The sequence below is a fragment of the Nelumbo lutea genome, chromosome 7, assembly GCF_056320005.1.
Source record: "Nelumbo lutea isolate HS-2025 chromosome 7, American lotus-T2T, whole genome shotgun sequence".
Classification (NCBI taxonomy): Eukaryota; Viridiplantae; Streptophyta; class Magnoliopsida; order Proteales; family Nelumbonaceae; genus Nelumbo; species Nelumbo lutea.
In genome coordinates, this window is record NC_142690.1 from 36,316,397 (window position 1) to 36,336,454 (window position 20,058).

The following is a 20,058-nucleotide window of genomic DNA, read 5'->3' on the forward strand; positions in this document are numbered from 1 at the left end:
AAGACACATGGGCAAGAAAAGATAATGTCAGGATAAAGGGAGAAAAACGGATACTTTTTCTTTTATAATTGCAAGGAAGCTTTTACTCAAATACTAGAAGTTAATGAGTTCGAGGATTGAGAAAGCTTTACCTGAATAATGGGCGGGGATAAAAATCCAAACATTTCAAGTCCATTGAGATTCTGTAAAGGTTGTATGGGTGGCAGTCCTTTTTTCCCTAGGTTATGTTGTCTTTGGATCTCTTGTTCCAGTCTTTCTAGCACCATTTCCCAGCATTTCTCAGCAGAGGCACTAGCAAAGGCCTGACTTGGGCACTCCTCCACCGTAACCTGAATTATTCTCCCAAAGATAAGTAAAATCAAAAGATTTTTTTTTTTTGAGCAAAAGGTGAAGTACTGTATTGATTCAACTGATACAAGGATGTTAAGTATGGGCATGTATGACCACTACACAAAATTATAAATATATTGCAGCTCCTGCCAAATTTTACAAAAACAACGTAATAGGATCAAAATAGTTTTGATGGGGAACATCTCTGAAAAGATCCGTTGCAGCTAGCCAGGAGTCAATGACACCAAGGATCTTTTTAAAGATTTCCATAACAGCTTTTTTGCCTCAAATATTCTCTGATTCCTCTTCAAAATCTTTAAAAAGATAAGATGCTATGACTAATAATAGAAATTTGAAAAGCTTCTGAAATATGAATAGGGAAAGTGGGAAGGGCATTCAGAAATCTGAAATCTGACACATTTTAAGTCTAATTAGAGCTTATTATAAAAGCTTATATCTGAACAGTGTGCCAGTAATCTGATTACACTGGCACGTTGAAGAAGCTGATTGGAGTGCCTACTGCAGTTTATTCTTTTTGAAAATGGGTAGGAGGGTACACACTTGTTATTATGAAAGCTTTAAAAGGTCAAGAGTAAATATAACACTTACACAACTATTAAGTCATAAGTGATGATTCAATAACTTGTTAATCAGAGCAAAAATTCAGATTAAGTGGCCTATAAGAGGTGTAAATCTATGCACTCAGAAGGATAAGCACTTGTCTTACTAGTTCAGAAATAAGTGGCTATTTTTCGGACTTCCAAATGCTACTGTAAATAAATGAAAAATGAAATGAAAGAAACATGAAATTTCATGTTTCTTATTTTTTTCCATGATAAAATAGTTATAGATCCAGCCAGCTAGTCAATTATTGGTTGTTGTTGGACTAAGAAACAACAAATTTTTCCTGTCTCTATAAACAAAGTATTTAATAAAGGTCTTAATGTTCTTTGAAACAGAAAAAGAGAACAAACCACACCTTAAACAGAGGCCCAAGGAGACCAGCATCCAGGACCTCTGAGATATAGCTGCAAATTTGTGATGGATCAAACACGCTAAAAAACCTTACACGGCTTCTGAACCCTACCAAGGCCAACCAACAGAATATCAAACAAATTAGAGTTAATCCTATAAAAGAAAAATGAAAGAGTCCCAGACAAGGTCCAACCCAATATACCTTTCGGAAATATGGCACTTTTACTGCACCAAAGCTTTCCCGGCATGGTTATGCCAAAGTTTATAGGCTCAACACGTAAATTCAAGTTTTTTGTTGGATGGTTTTCACCATTTAGAGTCTTTAGGCACGAATTGAGTTCCATAAGTTCGGTTTTGATTATGCTGCTTGATGATGCAGATGAAGAAGAATGTGGGATGGAAAGATCAATCCCAAAGAGCTTACTACCACCAGAGTTGCAAGGATGTCCAGCATCTCTCAAACATGAAGGATGACTTTTACTCACAGGAATAAGAGAAGATAACTCAGCAGAATTATTTAGTGAAACTGAGTTGCAATCAGAAATTGATCTGACTGGAATAGAGAGGGCCCTTCCACCACTATCAAGGTCCCTTTTTTCCATTTCTTTTGAAACATTTGAAATGTGAATTTCTTCCTGCTTAATCACTGATGTAAAGGTTTTGGCAACATCAACAGTTGTCGTATTATCATAGCTTTCATACATTTCTTGCTTCCCACTTCCATGTTCGACAGACATACCCTCAAGATTCAAATTAATACACCAGTCCCGTTTCAGTTCATCTTTTTTGATAGGAAATCCTTCATTGAAAACCCCATTCTCCACCTCTGTCTTGACATGAGGTGCATATAAACTATGAGGTCCTTGTTGCTGGTTTGACTGAATGACTTCCAAAGAATTACAACATTCCAATTTGCAAGGCTCGTTAATGTTAGGAATTTCTCCTATTCTTGAAGAGGGACTTCCTTCCTTCTGCATGAGACAATCAGTTCTTGATGCTTCACTCTCAAAATCTGACATAGGGTTACCAGCTTCTATGCTGTTGATGTTAACTAATCCAAGATCCTGTGATGCCCATTTAGTTAAAGCATCTAAATTCCCTTCTAAAGCCTCAACCAGAGTGGCCAATTCTTCTGTATTATAACGGAAAAGGAAAAATCTCTGCCCTGGTTCACATGAACAGAGAAATTTTGCATGTTTGAGACATGCAAAGCGGTCAGGAGAGCACCTGCAGCTGGCAGCAGACAGGTGTAAGTCATAGAAGCATGAAAAGCATTCTCGTTCATGTGTCAAATCAAAGTCTCTGTTCATCTTTTGAGACCGCAAAAGAATTGGAAGACTGTCTCTTCTTTCCTGCTCTATATCAACTCGGGCCTAGAAAATGAATAAGTCACAATCAGATTTGTCTTTTAGAAATTTCCATTGCTGTTAAAGCGAACCCAGTAGTAACTTGTCATGAGAGATGGATGTCTTCCGGCACTGCTCGCTATAGAGCTCCACTGCACTTTGTCCAAGTGGTAACCAGTCAACTGGGGCCACATTGACAGCTTCTGCACAGTTGAAGCCACAGTTGAACCCCGCATGGTATGCCCTTGCGAAGGTGAGAACAAACTCCCCAGAATTCTGGACAGCTCGGTACACTGGCACCCCCTCAGATTTTAAAACTGAAGGGGACAACTGAGTAACCTATTCCAAACATGACCACAAAACCATGCATTAATAACATCATATAAAATCAAGATGAAATTAGATAACACTTAGGTTACTCCAACCAAGGAAATATTCTTGCCAAAATTGACCAGATCAGATCAACATAATCATATAATTTGCCACAGCCTTTCAGTCAATTAAAATAGCCAGACAGCAAAATAACAACTGTTCACCTAATGCTAGATCACTTTGCCAGAATTTATAGGCTCAAGAGATCTCCTAGATGCACACCATCATTGAGGTAATTCTGAAGCCACCTATGCATAGAAGGGAAAATGAACAGGTCAAAGAAGTATGCATCCCTCCATCCTTCTGTCAAGACCATCTTACAGCATTTCTTTTGTTTGTATAAACAAAATATAATTTCCTTTAAACTGTCCTAATAGGGTAGTTAAAAAATACATCATTCAAAAGACAAGTACTTATATGCAAAAGCTTTTCTTTAATTACAAATTACACATTACAGGAGGATTAAGAGGTGGGGACAGAGCAGGATGCAGGTGAGGTCCCCTGACACTACCACAGAGAGCCAGCAGTTAGGCAGGCTTGATCCTGTGCCTCCACATTCAGGAGGATGAGTGACCAACTCAGCTACTTACGTGCAAAAGTAAATTAACATTTCAGAAGTTGAAAAATCTAAATGAAAGTAATGAATATATTGATATATGGAACTGCATAATCAATTTTTTGTTCCACAGTCCATCTGAATGTTAATTGTGATGAATTATTATTTTAACAGAACATTTATCAACCTCACAGAGTATATTACATTTGTTCAGGCTGCATAATATGCAAGATGAAATCTGATAAAAATATATAAAAAATGTCCCTGTACCAGTTCATTAAGTAAATATGGTTGCTCTTCAAACAGATCAGGCAAATGCTTTTTCATGGCTTCCTCCAATTGTGATGCATGGCTTCCAGGAACTCCATACCATACTTTCGGATCACCCCAATGGAGATAGTTCAGGGAGTAGAGGTGGTGGTCCTCAACATGCTATCACCAACGACAACAAACGGTACAGTAATGAATTAGTTATAATGGCACAAATGCTTATACTTTGCTACATTTTAGCTAGACTGTTGTCAATCATATCTTATATTTTAACAAAATTATACCAATATAAAAGGTTTCATCAACTGGGTCTAGAAAGTACAAATTCCTAGTATATCGCCCCCTTCTTTGATAAGTGACAACCACATGAAGGGATCAGTGGAGCAATCAAGATTATTATCCATCTGATGATCTGAAAGTGATTCTCTTGGCTGGCCATGGAATTACCCATACGTACAACTGTGAACTGGACCTTATACCTATTAATAAAATTATAAATCTTAAATACATGGAATGACAACCACTAATTTTCTTTTTTTTTTCCGGTATGAGGGAAGGCTTCTTTTGCCATGTTGTGGCAGCTATTGGACAGTGACCTCAGCTGCAACATTTAAAAGGCTTGGCTTTGGCTCCCAAACTCACCCTAAGCAATAGGCAAGAAGCCATGTAAATAATCTTCATAGTAAGGTTACAAACAATTGATTGGGTGCATTGGAGATGATATAGTCCTTTGATTGTATCTTCACCTTATTAGAGAGATGCAGTTTCTGCTGGATTCGATTATCTAGAGGAGACAATAAGGATGAATTGCACAGGGTTCCTGCACAGTTGGGTAGGCTAGGGAGCTTGTTTCTATATATCGGGTATTCTGTTTTGTTGGGGTAGAAGCCTGGCCTCAGCCTAACTGATTTCTGGCTTGCATACAGTTGAAAAACAGCCCTTCGAAGTATGGGACTGTGTAAGATTAGATGAAAAACCAGAAAAGCCAAATAGCTGAAAAGATTGGTGAAGATGGAGAGAAAGAGCTGGCGGCAAGGAGGGTTAGAGGATGAGAGGTTCGAACTAATCTCCCCCTCTAACACTCTAATGCAATTTTATTAAGTTAATTCTTGAATAATTACAACGAGAGGCCCTTGGTTGGGCAAGAAATTACAAAAACACAGCATAGAAGAGGACGGGCCCAAAATAAGGCCCATTATAGAAAAGAACATAAATAAAACATAGAATAACAGCCTATGGCCCATCTTCTCTACACTCCCCCTCAAGATGAGCATAGATGTTAATCATGCCCAGCTTGCTAGTGTCATGCTGAAGTCTTGCCTTGGGAATGCCCTTGGTGAGAAAATCTGCCAATTGTCCTTCAGAAGTGATGAAGGGAAGACACACTTCACCCAAAGAGACTCTTTCTCGAATAAAGTGTCTATCAACCTCAATATGCTTAGTTCTATCATGTTGTACTGGGTTGTGGGCAATGTTAATGGCGGCCTGATTATCACAATAGAACATCATTGGCTTGTCATACTCAATCCCAAGTTCCTCCATCAACGACCTTAGTCACAACAGTTAGAGACTCCATGTGCCATGGCCCTGTATTCTGCTTCTGCTGAGGATCGAGCCACAACTGATTGTTTCTTGCTCCTCCAAGAGACAACATTACCAGCCACCAAACTGTAATACCCTGAAGTAGATCTTCTATCATCAATATTTCCAGCCCAGTCAGCATCAATATAGGCTTCAAGTTTCATATGACCATGCTTGGTAAACATAATTCCTTTTCCTAGAGAGCCTTTCAAATAACACAATTCGTTCTGCGGCTGCCATATGAGTATCTCGGGGAGCATGCTTGAACTGGCTAATACAACTGACAGCATATGCAATATTTGGCCGAGTCATGCACAGGTACAGGAGTTTCCTAAGAAGTCTCTAAAAGACCCCTTCGCCTTCCAACAATGTTCCATCTGAAGCAGAAAGTTTGTTACTCATAACAATAGGAGTTGCAGCCGGTCTAGCACCCATGTTCCCAGTTTCAGAAAGCAAGTCAAGGACATACTTCCTTTGGGAGATAAGGATCCTATCCTTGGATCTAGCAACTTCTATGCCAAGGAAGTATCTCAACTCCCCCAGGTCTTTAATCTCAAATTCTATACGAAGGAAAGACTTAAGAGCACGAATTCCTAAAGCATCATTACCAGTCACAACAATATCATCAACATACACAATGAGATATACTGCCAGAGATTCTCTTCTCTTCACAAAAAGAGTATGATCAGACTGTGTCTGAGCATAGCCGAAGTTAACAAGTGCTGCTCTAAATCTCTCAAACCATGCTCTAGGAGACTGTTTGAGGCCATAAAGGGACTTCTTCAATTTGCATACCTTTCCTTGCATATCACTTTCATACATTCCTGGAGGGAGAGACATATAAACCTCCTCATGTAAGTCACCATTCAGAAATGCATTCTTTACATCCAACTGATAAAGGGGCCAGTCAAAGTGAGCTGCCAGAGATAAGAGAACCATCACAGATGTCATCTTAGCAACAGGTGCAAAGGTCTCCAGATAGTCAATCCCATATGTCTGTGTGTAGTCTTTTGCAACTAGCATGGCCTTGTACCTCTCAATAGTCCCATCATCCCGGTATTTAATGGTAAAGACCCACTTGCAACCAACCGGATCCTTCCCTTCAGGCAAATCCACCACTTCCCAAGTATGATTCTTGTGTAGGGCATCCATTTCAAATTCCATGGCATCTCTCCATTTTGGAATCTCAAGAGCTTCTGACACAGACCTGGGAATAGGATTATAAGCAACTGAAGAGAGATAAGAAAAATATGAAGGAGAAAGCAGACCATAAGAAAGGTGTTTTGAAATGCAGTGTGCAGTGCACTTCCGTTTTCCTTTCCTAACAACAATGGGAACATCAAGATCCGGGAAAGATGGTTCCAAATGGGTTGAAACACCACCTGTTGTCTCATCTATGATTGGAAGTGCATGAGGCTCACTTGTTGGAAGGGAAACAACCTACTCATTCCTGGATCTTTGCCTTTGATACACCTTAGGATTGTGGGTAGGATGAGGAGGTAAAGAGATAGGAACACTAGGACAAGGAGAATGGAGTGACTGATCCTCCCTTGATTCATTTGGAAACACAGGCTCATCATGAGACTCAACTGGGACAGGGAGAGGAAGAGCAAACACTTGTGACAAACTCTCCCCCTATGGACAATGTCCTTCCTGAGAGGAACCATAAAAATGAGAAAATTCATCAAAGGTAACATCCATTGAGACATATCGAGTGCCAATCTTTGGATCAAAACAACAGTAACCCTTCTGTGTGGGGGAATAACCAAGGAAGATACACTTGTGGGCTTTTGGTTCAAATTTATGTCTCTGAGCACTTGGAATGTGTACATAACAGGTGCAGCCAAACACACGAAGAGGAATAGGAAAGAAGTCCTTGTCTGGATGAAGACTGAAGGGGGATTTAAACCCTAGAACCCTAGATGGCATACGGTTTATGAGGTAGGTAGCTGTGAGAATAGCATCACCCCAAAATCTTGTAGGAACATGTGAGGCAAACAAAGGCTCCTTACAACTTCAACAATATGTCTATTTTTCCTTTCAACAACTCCATTCTCTTCAGGGGTTCTAACACACGAACTTTGATCAATAACCCCATGTTAAAGAGATACAAAGATAAGTTCTTCTCAAAATATTCTTTTGCATTGTCAGATCTGAAAATTTTAATCTTAGTATCAAACTAGGTTAAAACATATTAATGAAATTGCCTCACAAGTCTTGGAACTTCATCACGAGATTTTGTTAGGAATATCCAAGTGAATTTAGAAAAATCATCAATAAACAGGATGAAGTATCTGTAGCCCCCCATAGAGGATAAGTGGTAAGGCCCCCCACACATTAGAGTGCACAATATTAAAAGGAAAAGAAGATCTTTTATTGCTCAAAGGGTAATTGTTTCTACAATATTTTGATAATTGACATGATTCACAATTAAGACTGGACACACTGATTCCCTTGAATAATTCAGGGAATAGATGACTTAAAGCAGAAAAAGGCAAATGACCCAAACGACAATGACTCAACATAATTCGACTGGCAGACTCTGAAGAGGTAGAACCAAAAGCAACATTCCTAGGCTGATCAAGGCATTGCCCAGGAGTATCGAGCAAGTATATTCCATTCGCTTCATGGCCACTCCCAATCACTTTTCGAGACTCTAGATCCTGAAAAACACAGTGGGAAGAAAAGAAGGTTACACAACAATTTAATGACTTGGTTAAGCTACTTACAGATAACAAATTTGTATTTAATCTAGGTACATGAAGAGTGGAAGGTAGGAGTAAGGAGTCTGTAGCCTTGACGGTTCCCTTGCCAGAAATAGAGGCAAGAAAGCCATCGGCTAAGGTGATTTTATCACGATCAGGGAGCAAATCATATGAAACAATCAAAGTAGAAAGGTTGGTCATGTGATCAAAAGCACCTGAGTCGATGATCCAAGGGGTCTTAAGATTATCTGAGGTGGTTGAATGATTAGCAGAAGCTCTTATACCTGAGTGAGCAAATGCAGAGGTGGCTGGACTTCCTGAAGGGTTGGAAGATGAAGTTACACCTTCGAGATGACTGATCATCTTCCCAAATTTTTCATACTCAACTTTCATGGCCGCCAACTGTGCACAAGCAACCTCAACTTCAGTATCTATATCAGTGGCTACATTAGCACTCCCTGTCTTTATACTATCATGTTTCTTCTGGAATCGAACAGGAACAAGACCAGGATGTAATTTCCAACACTTGTCCTTGGTGTGCTTTGGCTTCTTGCAATATTCACATACAACCTCCTTCTTTCTAGAGCCGTTAGGAGCCCCTACAACTCTTTTGGGTTTAACCTCCATATTTGCAAAGTGATCACTAGTGCCAACCCCTTGAACCTGTACCTATCTTCTACTTTCTTCACTGTTGACCAAAGCATATGCTTGTGACAATGAAACACTTTCCTTGGATAAAATATTTTGTTTTGTGATGTCATATTCAGGGTTTAGTCCAGTTAGGAACTCAAAAACCCTGTTTCTTTCAACTAATTTCCTGTAGGTTTCTGCATCATTGGAAGTGTCCCAAGTCACAGCCTCTATTAGATCAATTTCTTGCCACAGAGATTTCAAGGTTGAGAAGTATACCGCAAGGGATTTCTCCCCCTATCTTAAATTCTTCACATCACTCCTCGGTTTATAGGCTCTGGCTACATTTAGTTTCTGGGAGTAGGTTTCTACAACACTATCCCAGATTTCCTTAGCTGAGTTCATCCATAGATAATGTTGACTAATCTGTGGCTGCATTGAATTCACGAGCCACAGTAATTAAAGGGGCCTTTTTACGAACACTATGTATGCAGCAGTGAACACCCCACTGTCACCAAGTAAGAACCACTTTAGGAGCAGTCCGTATAGGTCCAAGAAGCAACTGAACTGAAGTAGGAACTCACGCCACTGAGTCCAAAAAGGTTTCAGCCACTTGACAGTCCAACAAGATGAGAAATCAACCCAGAAATCTCTAAGCTAAATCAGGTTGACCACAGCTGAACAGCTGAACAGATTTAGAGGGGTTTCGAACACTCTTAACAGTCCCCCGAAATCAGAAATATAACACAGAAATAACTAAAGCAACTTACAGTTTTATCAATCTCTGATTTGGGCTCCAAATCAGGTCGAACAATCTTTCTCTCTGATTCTTCCTAGTCACTGAACTATTCTCCAAGTGATTAGAGTCTTGGGCACCCTCCAATGACCACCAAGAATCAGGCAAATGAGTCTAAACTTCCAGCCCTAGAACACCCTCATGCAGTCGGCTGGACCATACCCACATGAGAGCCACGCCAAGCTCAGGCCCGCTCTGATACCAAGTTGAAAAACAGCCCTTCAAAGTATGGGGCTGTGTAAGATTAGATGAAAAACCAGAAAAGGCAAACAGCTGAAAAAATTGGTGAAGATGGAGAGAGAGAGCTGGCGGCAAGGAGGGTTAGAGGATGAGAGGTTCGAACTAATCTCCCCCTCTAACACTCTAATACAATTTTATTAAGTTAATTCTTGAATAATTACAAGAGGGGCCCTTAGTTGGGCAAGAAATTACAAAAACACAGTATAGAAGAGGATGGGCCCAGAATAAGGCCCATTACAGAAAAGAACATAAATATAACATAGAATAACAGCCTATGAGCCATTTGGCCCATCTTCTCTACACATACATTCTATTGTTCCATCTTTCCAAATATTCTGGTAATAATATTTATTACTTTACTTTATCTACATCATGGTGGCATCCATATCTATGCTTGAAAAGTTTAACCAAAGACATGGTTCTGAAAATGGCAAATACAGTGCTAATATTGCGCCACTATCATAGCTTCTGGTTTTCTGAACTACGCACTACACCTATAGGAAAGGTTTTACCTAACAAGCATCATTGGTCGTTACACTCATTATAGGTACTGTCACACTGTTCATTTAAAAAATTTATAAACCTCTACTTTTATTATTTGATTTAAATTTCATAAATATTATATGATACATTTCTTTTGACAGATCAACCAGCATATTATGGGCTTTATTGTTGCTTTGTTAGTTGAGTTACTGTTTTGTTTCTGTTTTTTTATTGTTGGACTTTCTTATTATTTCCATTATTCGGCCCATGGGCCTCAATTAGCTGTTCACAGGCCTTTTTCATTGCTGCTGCCTATCTAGGGGAATTATTGTAATTTTTGGTCAGTTACAGCAGTTAATTTAAAAGCTAGTGGGGGCTCACATGAGCTCCCACGATTGTAGTGTTTTTCTCCTCATTCTCTTCTCTCTTTCCTTCTTCTTTACAGCTTTTTCCTATTTAATCATCAATTTCTGGCTATTTTTTTATTATCCTTGCTGTATAAGACAAGTATTTCAGTAGTATAATACTAAAACATTGAAAAAACAAAGAAGATTACACACTTATTAGCATTTAAAAGTGTAGAGAACATTGATGTGGGCCCCACAGCGGAAGAACCCGTGCGGCGTCCTGGCCAAGGCAGGCCAGAACAAGCCTTTGTAACGCATAGAGGCTAGGAGTTGCCCGATGGGATGGCTCCACCAAAGTCAATAGCACTGGATCATGACCTCAAGTCCAATGGCCGAGGCACTCTCCTGGCTCAGACCGGTCCATGGGAGGCGCCGTTACGTGCTAAAGGGGGACAACCATAATGGAAGGCGACCATGCGCCGATGAGGTGACTTGGCACCGATGTGATGGGTCTCCTGTAAGCCGATGATGACAGGCACCTGTGTGCCATGGTGATAGGCAACCGCTTGGGACGGAACACACCCATGCGCCAAGGGCAACGGGGTAGCTCACTCAGCTTGGGCAAGGGACTGGCGTTGTAAAGGGACGTACTTGAGCCAAGCCCGCATGCCAAGCCTCCCTTGAGTAACGGCAGTGCAGTGCCGGTCCAACATTGTCCCCATGAGCAAGTGTGCACCCATGAGGAACCCTGGTAGCCATGGTAGCCGTTAACCAGGGCCGCCTCGCAAGGGGATGATGGTCTAGGAGTGCCAAGGTTAGGCACCCAAGGAGGTCGACCACCCCTCCTCAAAGAGTACGTTAAGCTTTTGGTGGTCTACCTGAAGATGACATTAGTTCTCCCAAAAATCTTATAGGCGAAAATGACGGGCATGTCCCTAACGTAAGCCTGCCAAGCGTAGGCAAGGCTAAGCCTGTTTCAGACCGTCACAGGCTCCCCCACTCAATTCATTGTCGTCCTCGACAATGACTCCTCCCGTGAATGGGCATTTGAGTCCCGCGCCATCCACTCTTCAGCCAGTTCCAGGGCTCGCCTGGCCAACCCGGGTCTTGCCTATATTGGTGTCCATTTTATGGGGACGGAACCATTTCACCATGCCGGCCTGCCTGGACTTCACCCCTCCAATGTTGAGGTTACTCAAACCGCGCAATGGCTATGCCGTTGATTTGTGAAAGGAGGGCCCTTGAAGAAATGTGTGTGGTGCTTCGCGGAGGTCCGCCCCATGTATCATCTTACCTCAAGGCTCAACCGTCTTCTTGGTAGCTTTTCAGTGATGCTACCGAACACGTTGATAGGTCTACTCCTGCTGTTGGCGATGGATGCTAGGTGTACCCTTTCACCATGCTGGCCTGCGGTCTTCACCTCGCCCTGTGCGGGTTACTCAAACCTAGACATGGCTTATGCTCTCACGGCCCTCGAAACTACGCTTCACCTCGCTGGCTCGGGCTACATGTTCGCTCCGAGGGGGCCCCACTGCTGCTGCCTCAAGGAGATCTGACCGCTTCGAACACGAGTGTGGCAACTTTTACCCATGAGTTGCCGAACATGCACTCGCCTTGTGATGAGCTTCTGCTACTGCAAGTGTTCAACCTGAAAACTGAGCATGTCCACCTGAAACTTTGCCGGTGTAGGGCCGCCATGCTCCAACGGCTAGCGTAACCACATTCCTAACAAGGCCCACGCGTCTGCCCCCGCATGGGGACAACAACCAATGCGTCTGCACCCACAAGGGAAGTTGTTTTAGGGTCATTGGAATGGGAACGCGAACATTGAATGGCCTCTAGTTAGGCCTGATAAGCAATAAGCTCGGGCAGTGTACCCACATTCCTATCAAGGCTCACGCGTCTGCCCCCGCATGAGGACAGCAACCAATGTGTCTGCAACCACAAGGGAAGCTGTTTTAGTGTCATTGGAAAGGGGACACGAACACTGAAATGGCCTCTCTCTAGGCCTGATCTGAATTTTGCTCGATCCTGGGTGGAAGTGCCTGAGGACCACACCCCACAAGATGCTGCTTGTCAAAATGACCGCTTCAACTGGCCAACTTGCTCTGATACCAACTAGCCAACACAGCAGTAGCTGTCTGTAGATCTCTAACCCCCTTAGAACTCTGAGAACAACTTTAAAACAAAACTGATATGCTAGGGAAAGTTAGGGTTTTAATCAGTCCTGAAAGGAAGCAATTCAGTCACACAGTCCAAACTATATAGATGAGCTTTCAGTAGGGTTTTAATCAGTCCTGAGAGGAAGCAATTCAGTCGCACAGTCCAAACTATATAGATGAGCTTGCAGTAGGGTTAATAAGAAACCCTAGAATCTGATCGGATCTACCAATCAACTTAAGAGTAGCTCTAGGTAGATCATAGAGTTCAGTCAACCACTAGAGCTTGCCGCAGATCACTTTCAAACCCTAGAGTAGAAAGAAACACAGTTCGGTCCAGGGTTTGATGTAAAACCCTAGGAAATCGAAGATAGAAAGAGCTAGAATGATTCGGCCTTCCCCTCCAGATAGGTCTAACCTATCTTCTCTGAAAGAACTTCTATTAAAAAATAACAACTTACAAGGAAAAAATAGTTCACTGCCTTCTAGGGTTACCTGAACCCTAGTCTTCTCTGATCCTTCCTGACCACCAACACTCTGCAACCCTAGCAAGTTTCTAACAGCTGCTAGTACCTCTGGCGATCTCCAAGAATCAGTCTGCGAACTCCTCCTTTTCAGCTTTCAGTCCTAGGAGATTCTCATGTGGTCGATTGGTATTAGACTCACATGAAAAACCCTAACTTGGCTCTGATACCATGTAGGTTTTCAAGACTGCTATTCAGTCTTGATCACTAAGAGATTTTAGTTCAATGAAAAGAGAAAGTGAAGAAGATGTAGAAGAAAGAGTGATGGAAGAGCAATAGAACACAGATTTTGAGGAGAAGAACAGAATGTCAATCATTCTGCCACCGCCACTTTAAGTTAATATATATAGGTTATGCTAGTTACATGAAAGGACATATCTGCCCTTGGTGCTTACATCATAACTGTGACTAGATAACAACCAATATAAAACTGAAACTAGAAATAACAAAACAACAAAATAACCACAGCTGTGACTAGATACATTCTACCCTACGGACAGAGTGGTACCACAGCTGTGGGGTCCACATCAATGTTCTCTACAAAAAGCATCACTTTGATGAATGAATTGCAGAGTTCTCTTGCTGTTACCACATAATTTTGTTTTTTTAAAAGCTTAATCATAATTGCCTCCAAGACTTACCCAACAAAATGATGAAAAGCACATCCCAATGTATAACCATGGCACCAGAACCCCTGAGATCTCTTCTCTTTCATAGCAAAGTAGGGACCCGGGCAGGCGTGGGAAGTTATTCAAATTCCAGCCTGACATTACATACTTATCCAAGTTGTCTATAGGGTTCAAATGTGATCCTTTAGGAAATCCACTCCCAAATACTCCAGTTTCCAAATCAGCCCCATAATACACCTGCAATGATATCAATAAAGTCAAATGCAATGGAAATTCAAAAACAATAATGGGACATATGGAAGACCATATATCAATACCTCTATTTCTTCTGTTGGTCTCTCAACTATCCTCCAATATTCACCTTCAATATCCTCTACTGAGGGAACCCACATTTCCTTGGGTTCGTCCCTGACAAAGTTTAAGTTCTCTTCGACATCCTTCATTCCAAAATAATTCTCTTTGAAATCATCAGCATATTTCTGAAAATCATTAAGAGTGAAATCAGAACCTGAAAGGAACCCAAACTTCTCGTCTGTGTCAGAGGCAACACATTCATTAGTGTCATAGCCATCAAAACTTGTACGTCTCTGAGTCGTCCCCATCCTTGAGCGCCTTCTTCTTTTGCGCTTTCTGTGGCTACGATTTCTTAATTTCTTTTTCATTGGCTCCCTATTTTGGAGCTTATCTACTTGCTGAATTCGTGTAGAAAACATAGCATGTTCCCATATGCTCTTTTCTCTTAGAGGGCAGGGTGGCTTCCAAGAAGGAGGTGGCACAATCCGGCAGATACCATAAGGTTCTGCTTCCTTGCGTATCTTTGCAATATAACCAAGTGCATCTTCAAACTCCTGATGAATGGAGCATCAAGTCAAAGAGTAAACAATGTGAAACTCCATTAAAGACATTGAATTGATATCTAACCTTATGATAGCAATAAAAAATACCTCATCATTTGGATAAAATACTGGTGCTTCATCAATAATGGGCCTGCAGGCATCTTTTGGGTGCCATCTCATGGATATCTGTTTGACAAAATCATGTTAACCTAGGAAAATCATGATGAGACTGGGAAGAAATGTTGAATCTTGGTTTCAGTATACAAGTTAGCTAACACTACAAGTTATGTAACAAAACCACATCAGTTGACTGTCTTTAAAGACTAAGATTCCCTACTGTGTATATACAAGGAAAGAAACAAGACTACAACTCTTTCTCCCAAAATACTGGACATGGATAAGAAATTGTTATATCTTGTCCATTACACTGAACTGTGCTATGCTTTCTAGCATCAAAGTTATGCCAGTTTGGTGATAATAATTATACCAAGTGAAAACTAAGGTTCTAACATTCAAATCTTTCTTATGGCATACCATATGGTCTTTATTTAACAAAACAACAAGACTATTATCAGATGTCATACAATATAATTTGATTAGTACAATGAGAAATCCATAGAAATTTTACTATAAAAGCATTTCTCCAGTATCCAGTACTAAAATATATAGCAGAACATAATAATACAAGCATCTAAGAATGTTGAATTTCCATTTCCCATTGCTATATTCATATGAAATTTACTACAACATAGGTAGTATTTATGTCAAGACTAATAGATGTTGGTGAACAATTTAAATCTGAGAAGGAAAGAAACAACAGAATCTTTCAAGGAAAAAGAAAATCGAGGGAGGCTTTGATTGACTGCACCACTATCAAGGTAGTGCATTGGGTACAATCAGATGAGTTGTTTAAGGAATTCACAGTGGATAATATAATTAGGGGGTGCAGTTCAATAGCAAACTCCTCAAGATCTAGTCCAGAAATTCAAGAGAGTTGGGCAGCCTCTACACAACAAAAAATCAAGTTCAATTTTGATGGCAATTCTTTTGGTAACCCGGTTACCCAGGGCCTTCAGGTGTAGGAGTCTTTAGAGATGGGGAAGGAAAAATTTTGGCTCTTTTTTTGGGGACTACAGGAGTGGACGATTTGTTAAGAGCTGAGGTTTTAGCATTGCTGAAGGTCTGACACTGGCTAAACAGATGGGACTGCACCAGACTGAAGTGGAAGGGGATTCAAGATTAGTAATAGACTGGATGAAAACTAGAAATTTGGGAATCTGGAACCACAGGCAAGCTATGAGAGAGGTTTGGTGTCTTACAAGGGAAGTTGAAGCAAACTTCCAATGGGTTAGAAGAACAGCAAATGGCCTGGCTGATGCTTTAGCCAAACAAGGATCAAACAGGAGTGAACTTTTCTGGGATGTTTTGTAACAATGGTTATGAATTTGGCTGGGTTCAGTATTAAAGCTTTGGAATTTTTGAGATGTAATGCAATGTTTTAATAATTTTTAATGAAAGTTACTGTTTCCTATAAAAAAAAAGGGATGTGAATGTATTAGAAGAAAAATGGGAAAAAAATAATATCAGTTAATCCTTCTCCAAAGCATTCAAGGAAGCAACATCCAAAATGAAACATTCATCATATGTATACTTCGACAGGTTTATCCATATTCACAGGTGTTGAGAAGGATGAAGGGGATGGGGAATTCTATACATTCAGAATGGTTCCATCGTCCAAGCAGTTAAGTAGGGGCCATGGTTTAAAATGTCCATAAATTTCCTAATATTTCCAAAACATATTTCTATTTCCATGGGTATCAACTTGAAATACTACTGGAGTTGACATACTACCCAGTGAATACTTAGGTGGAGTCCAAGAGATGGTATTATAACATAAATCGGCGACAATATTATAGATCTGTGAAGTAACAGTGTTATTGCCTGCCTTATGGACATTATTACCATTTCGAGCCAGCTTGAAATTCTTTTCAAAAATGAAGATATATCTTAATTTTTTATTTGCATAATAAATTATTTGGTTGATCTATTAGAATCAATTGCATTTTTTATGAGTTCAGATTTTGCTCGATCTCACTCTATCGTGCAGTTTTGACTGTTAAAGTTTACAGGATAACATTGTAGCATGTTATTTTACCTATTAACCTTAGTTTCGTTTAATGATATAGAACAAGATAATAATTTAAAAGGGTCACCTGTGCTTCTTTTATTATTACATAAAATAACATTCTATATTTTTGCATATTTCACAATGTTTCCACCATATCTATAACTTTTACAATGTTTCCATTCGACATTTCTACATTTATGACATGTTTCCTATATTTGGATGACCAATATTTCCATGAACACTGACATTTTAAGCTGTTAGAATACACAAATCAGGGGTATTTTGGTCATTTGGGTTTATCTATTTGAGAGTGAAAGGTCTATTTTATTTAAGTTTAAGTTATGTGTCCCATCACTTATGAGGGACAATATGGTCTTTCTTGTAACTATGCTATTGGAGATAAATACAAGTGGGTCGGCTAGAGGTGGACTGATTTTTCCTAATCTGGCCGAACCCTTCTTCTCCTCCTCCTCCTCCTCTTCTTCTTCTTTACTTTAACCTAGAATTGAATAGGGTTTTTACATGGTATCAGAGCAATAAAACCTAGTTCTCTTTTCCCTTTTTTTCTTCTTTCCTGACTGTTTGTCTTCTTCCTGGGTTCGCTGCCAACCATTTTAGCTTTCTTCGATTTTCTTCTAGCCTGAGTGGAAGCTCGACAAGAGGCCAAAAAGGAGTAGTCCTTTTGTGGTTTTGGAGGTGAGTATGCCTCCAGTTACTGTGGTGGTGGTCGTTGAGGTTGTGTACTAGATGCCCTCTATCCTGTGATACGAAGAGGGCTGTTTGTGGACAGGTATGAACAATTCTGTTTTTTTGCCCAAATAGTGGACTATAAATGTTGTGTTTTTTTTGAGGGCCCAGGAATAGGATCTTGTCACGGGTCGGTCCACGGGGAAAACCTCCTGTTTTCCCTTGTTCCTTCCTGCTCGTGATGAACCTATCCTGGCACCCTTGGTGATTTGTCCAAGAGATCACCAACTCTCCTAACTCACTCTTGACTGAATAATTTGATATCTCATTCAATAATGGGGTCTCTTTAAATAGGAGATTACAAGAGTCCTAATCAAGGGGAGTCTCCTTGCTGAATATGGAGACTTCCAGTTCTATCTTGCAAAGGATAAGATAAGCTAATCCTAATCTGATAAGCTACTAACAAGATAAGATAAGCTAAGCTAATCCTAATCTGATAAGCTATTAACAAGATAAGATAAGAGATAAGAACAATAAGATAAGAACAAGCAAAATAAGCTAATCTAATCTAGATAAGGTTGTTGTTGTCGAACTGGGTAGGATGAGCATCACTGAATCCTTGTTGCTGCTGGCGGTGGGCCCGGGGCCTGTTGCTGCCGGCGGCGACGGTATGTCTTCCCGAGGAAGGCATCCATAACATTACTCCCCTCCTAGACTACGAGCTTGTCCTCAAGCTCGAAAGATGGATATGTGGCTTGGAACTCTGCCAATGGGATCCATGTGGCTTCTGTTGGCGGTAGATCACACCATTCCACCAAGACTTCAAGGATTCCACGATTGAAACGAGAGCAGGTGACAGTTTTAGGCTGGGGGACCAGTTTGCCATCTTTCAAGGGTGGCAAGGAGGGAACTTGGTCCGAGGGAACACCCATAAATGGTTTCAGCAAAGAGATGTGGAAGACATCATGAATTCGGCTAGTCTCTGGCAATTCTAGATGGTAGGCCACACTACCAATCCGTCGCAGAACCTTGTAGGGCCCATAGAACTTAGGGGCCTGCTTCGGGGCGGCCTTGTGGCGCAAGGAGCGCTGCCGGTAGTGCTGGAGCTTCAACCAAACAAATTGTCTTGGATCGAACGACAGCTCCCAGTGGTGCTTATCATAGTGGAGCTTCATGCGGAGCTGGGCCTGCTGTAAGCGAATGCAGACGTCGGCGAGGAGGGCGTCGCGGTCCTGTAAGGAGTGATCGACTGCGTCCAAGCGAGTAGATCCGGGCTCGTAGGACATCAAGCGGGGAGGATCCCTGTCGTAAACGACGCGAAAGGGGGTCATGCCGAGGGAGGAATGGTAGGCTGTGTTGTAGCAATACTCGGCCCAAGGAAGCCATTCCAACCACCGTCGGGGTTGATCGCCTACGAAACAGCGGATATACATCTCGATAGTGCGGCTAACCACTTCCGTCTGACCGTCGGTTTGTGGCTGGTAAGCTAATGAGTAGGCCAGGGTGGTGCCGTGTAGTCGAAATAATTCTTTCCAAAAGGCACTAGTGAAGAGCGGGTCTCTATCGCTGACGATGGATTCCAACAACCCATGTAAGCGAAAGATATGTGTAAAGAAGGCGAGGGCAACCGAAGTGGCACTGTACGGGTGTGATAGAGGAATGAAGTGCGCGTATTTAGAGAAGCGGTCGACTACCACAAAGAGAATTGATTTGCCCCCTACCTTGGGAAGTCCCTCAATGAAGTCCATGGATATGTCGGCCCAGATCTGCGATGGGATGGAAAGGGGCTGAAGGAGGCTTGCCGGGTGTAGGTTTTCCCATTTGTGTTGTTGGCATGTGGAGCAATTCTGGACAAAATCTCGAATAGAAGTCTTCATACCTCACCAATGGAAATCAGTCCGGACGCGGTGTAGTGTTTTTTGAATGCCCTCATGGGTGGAGTTATGGATGCTGGTGATGATGGTGGGAATTAACGGGCAGTCTGCTGGAAGATGGACTCGTCCCTTATACAATACCAACCCGTCGTGAAGTGACCAATCGGGGTCGGCCGTGCCGGTCTGGATCTTCTGCAGTAAGAGCGACCATTTCGGGGACTGTGGTGTTGCCTTCTTAATGTCGTCAAACAGAGAGATCCGAGGTTGGGAAATGCTACATAGAACCATCACGTCTTCTTCTCGCCTAGACAGGGCATCAGCTGCGCGATTAGAGGATCCCGCCTTATATTCCACCCGGAAGTCAAGCCCGAGCAGTTTGCTAACCCAATGCTGCTGAGGGGAAGTGGTGAGATGCTGCTCTAATAGGTATTTGAGGCTTTTGACGATGAACGACCGCCCCCACAAATACGGCCTCCAGTGCTGGATGGCTCGGGCAAGGCCGATTAGTTCGCGCTCATAGGCTGGAAGCTTCAGATGCCGGTCGGCCAATCTGCAGCTGAAGAAAGCGATCGGGTGCCCTTGCTGTTGTA

General features: G+C 41.6%; 1 protein-coding gene across 1 annotated transcript in view; it reads right to left on the reverse strand.

Annotated features, from left to right (window-relative positions):
• Positions 1 to 20,058, reverse strand: part of LOC148846100 (lysine-specific demethylase JMJ18-like) — a 47,332-nt gene that overhangs the window by 1,671 nt on the left and 25,603 nt on the right. Inside the window, 7 exon segments of the mRNA XM_088955784.1 lie at positions 132 to 329; positions 1,310 to 1,413; positions 1,508 to 2,990; positions 3,850 to 4,011; positions 13,956 to 14,180; positions 14,261 to 14,791; positions 14,888 to 14,965. Of these exon segments, the coding sequence (XP_088811910.1) occupies positions 132 to 329; positions 1,310 to 1,413; positions 1,508 to 2,990; positions 3,850 to 4,011; positions 13,956 to 14,180; positions 14,261 to 14,791; positions 14,888 to 14,965 (2,781 nt within the window).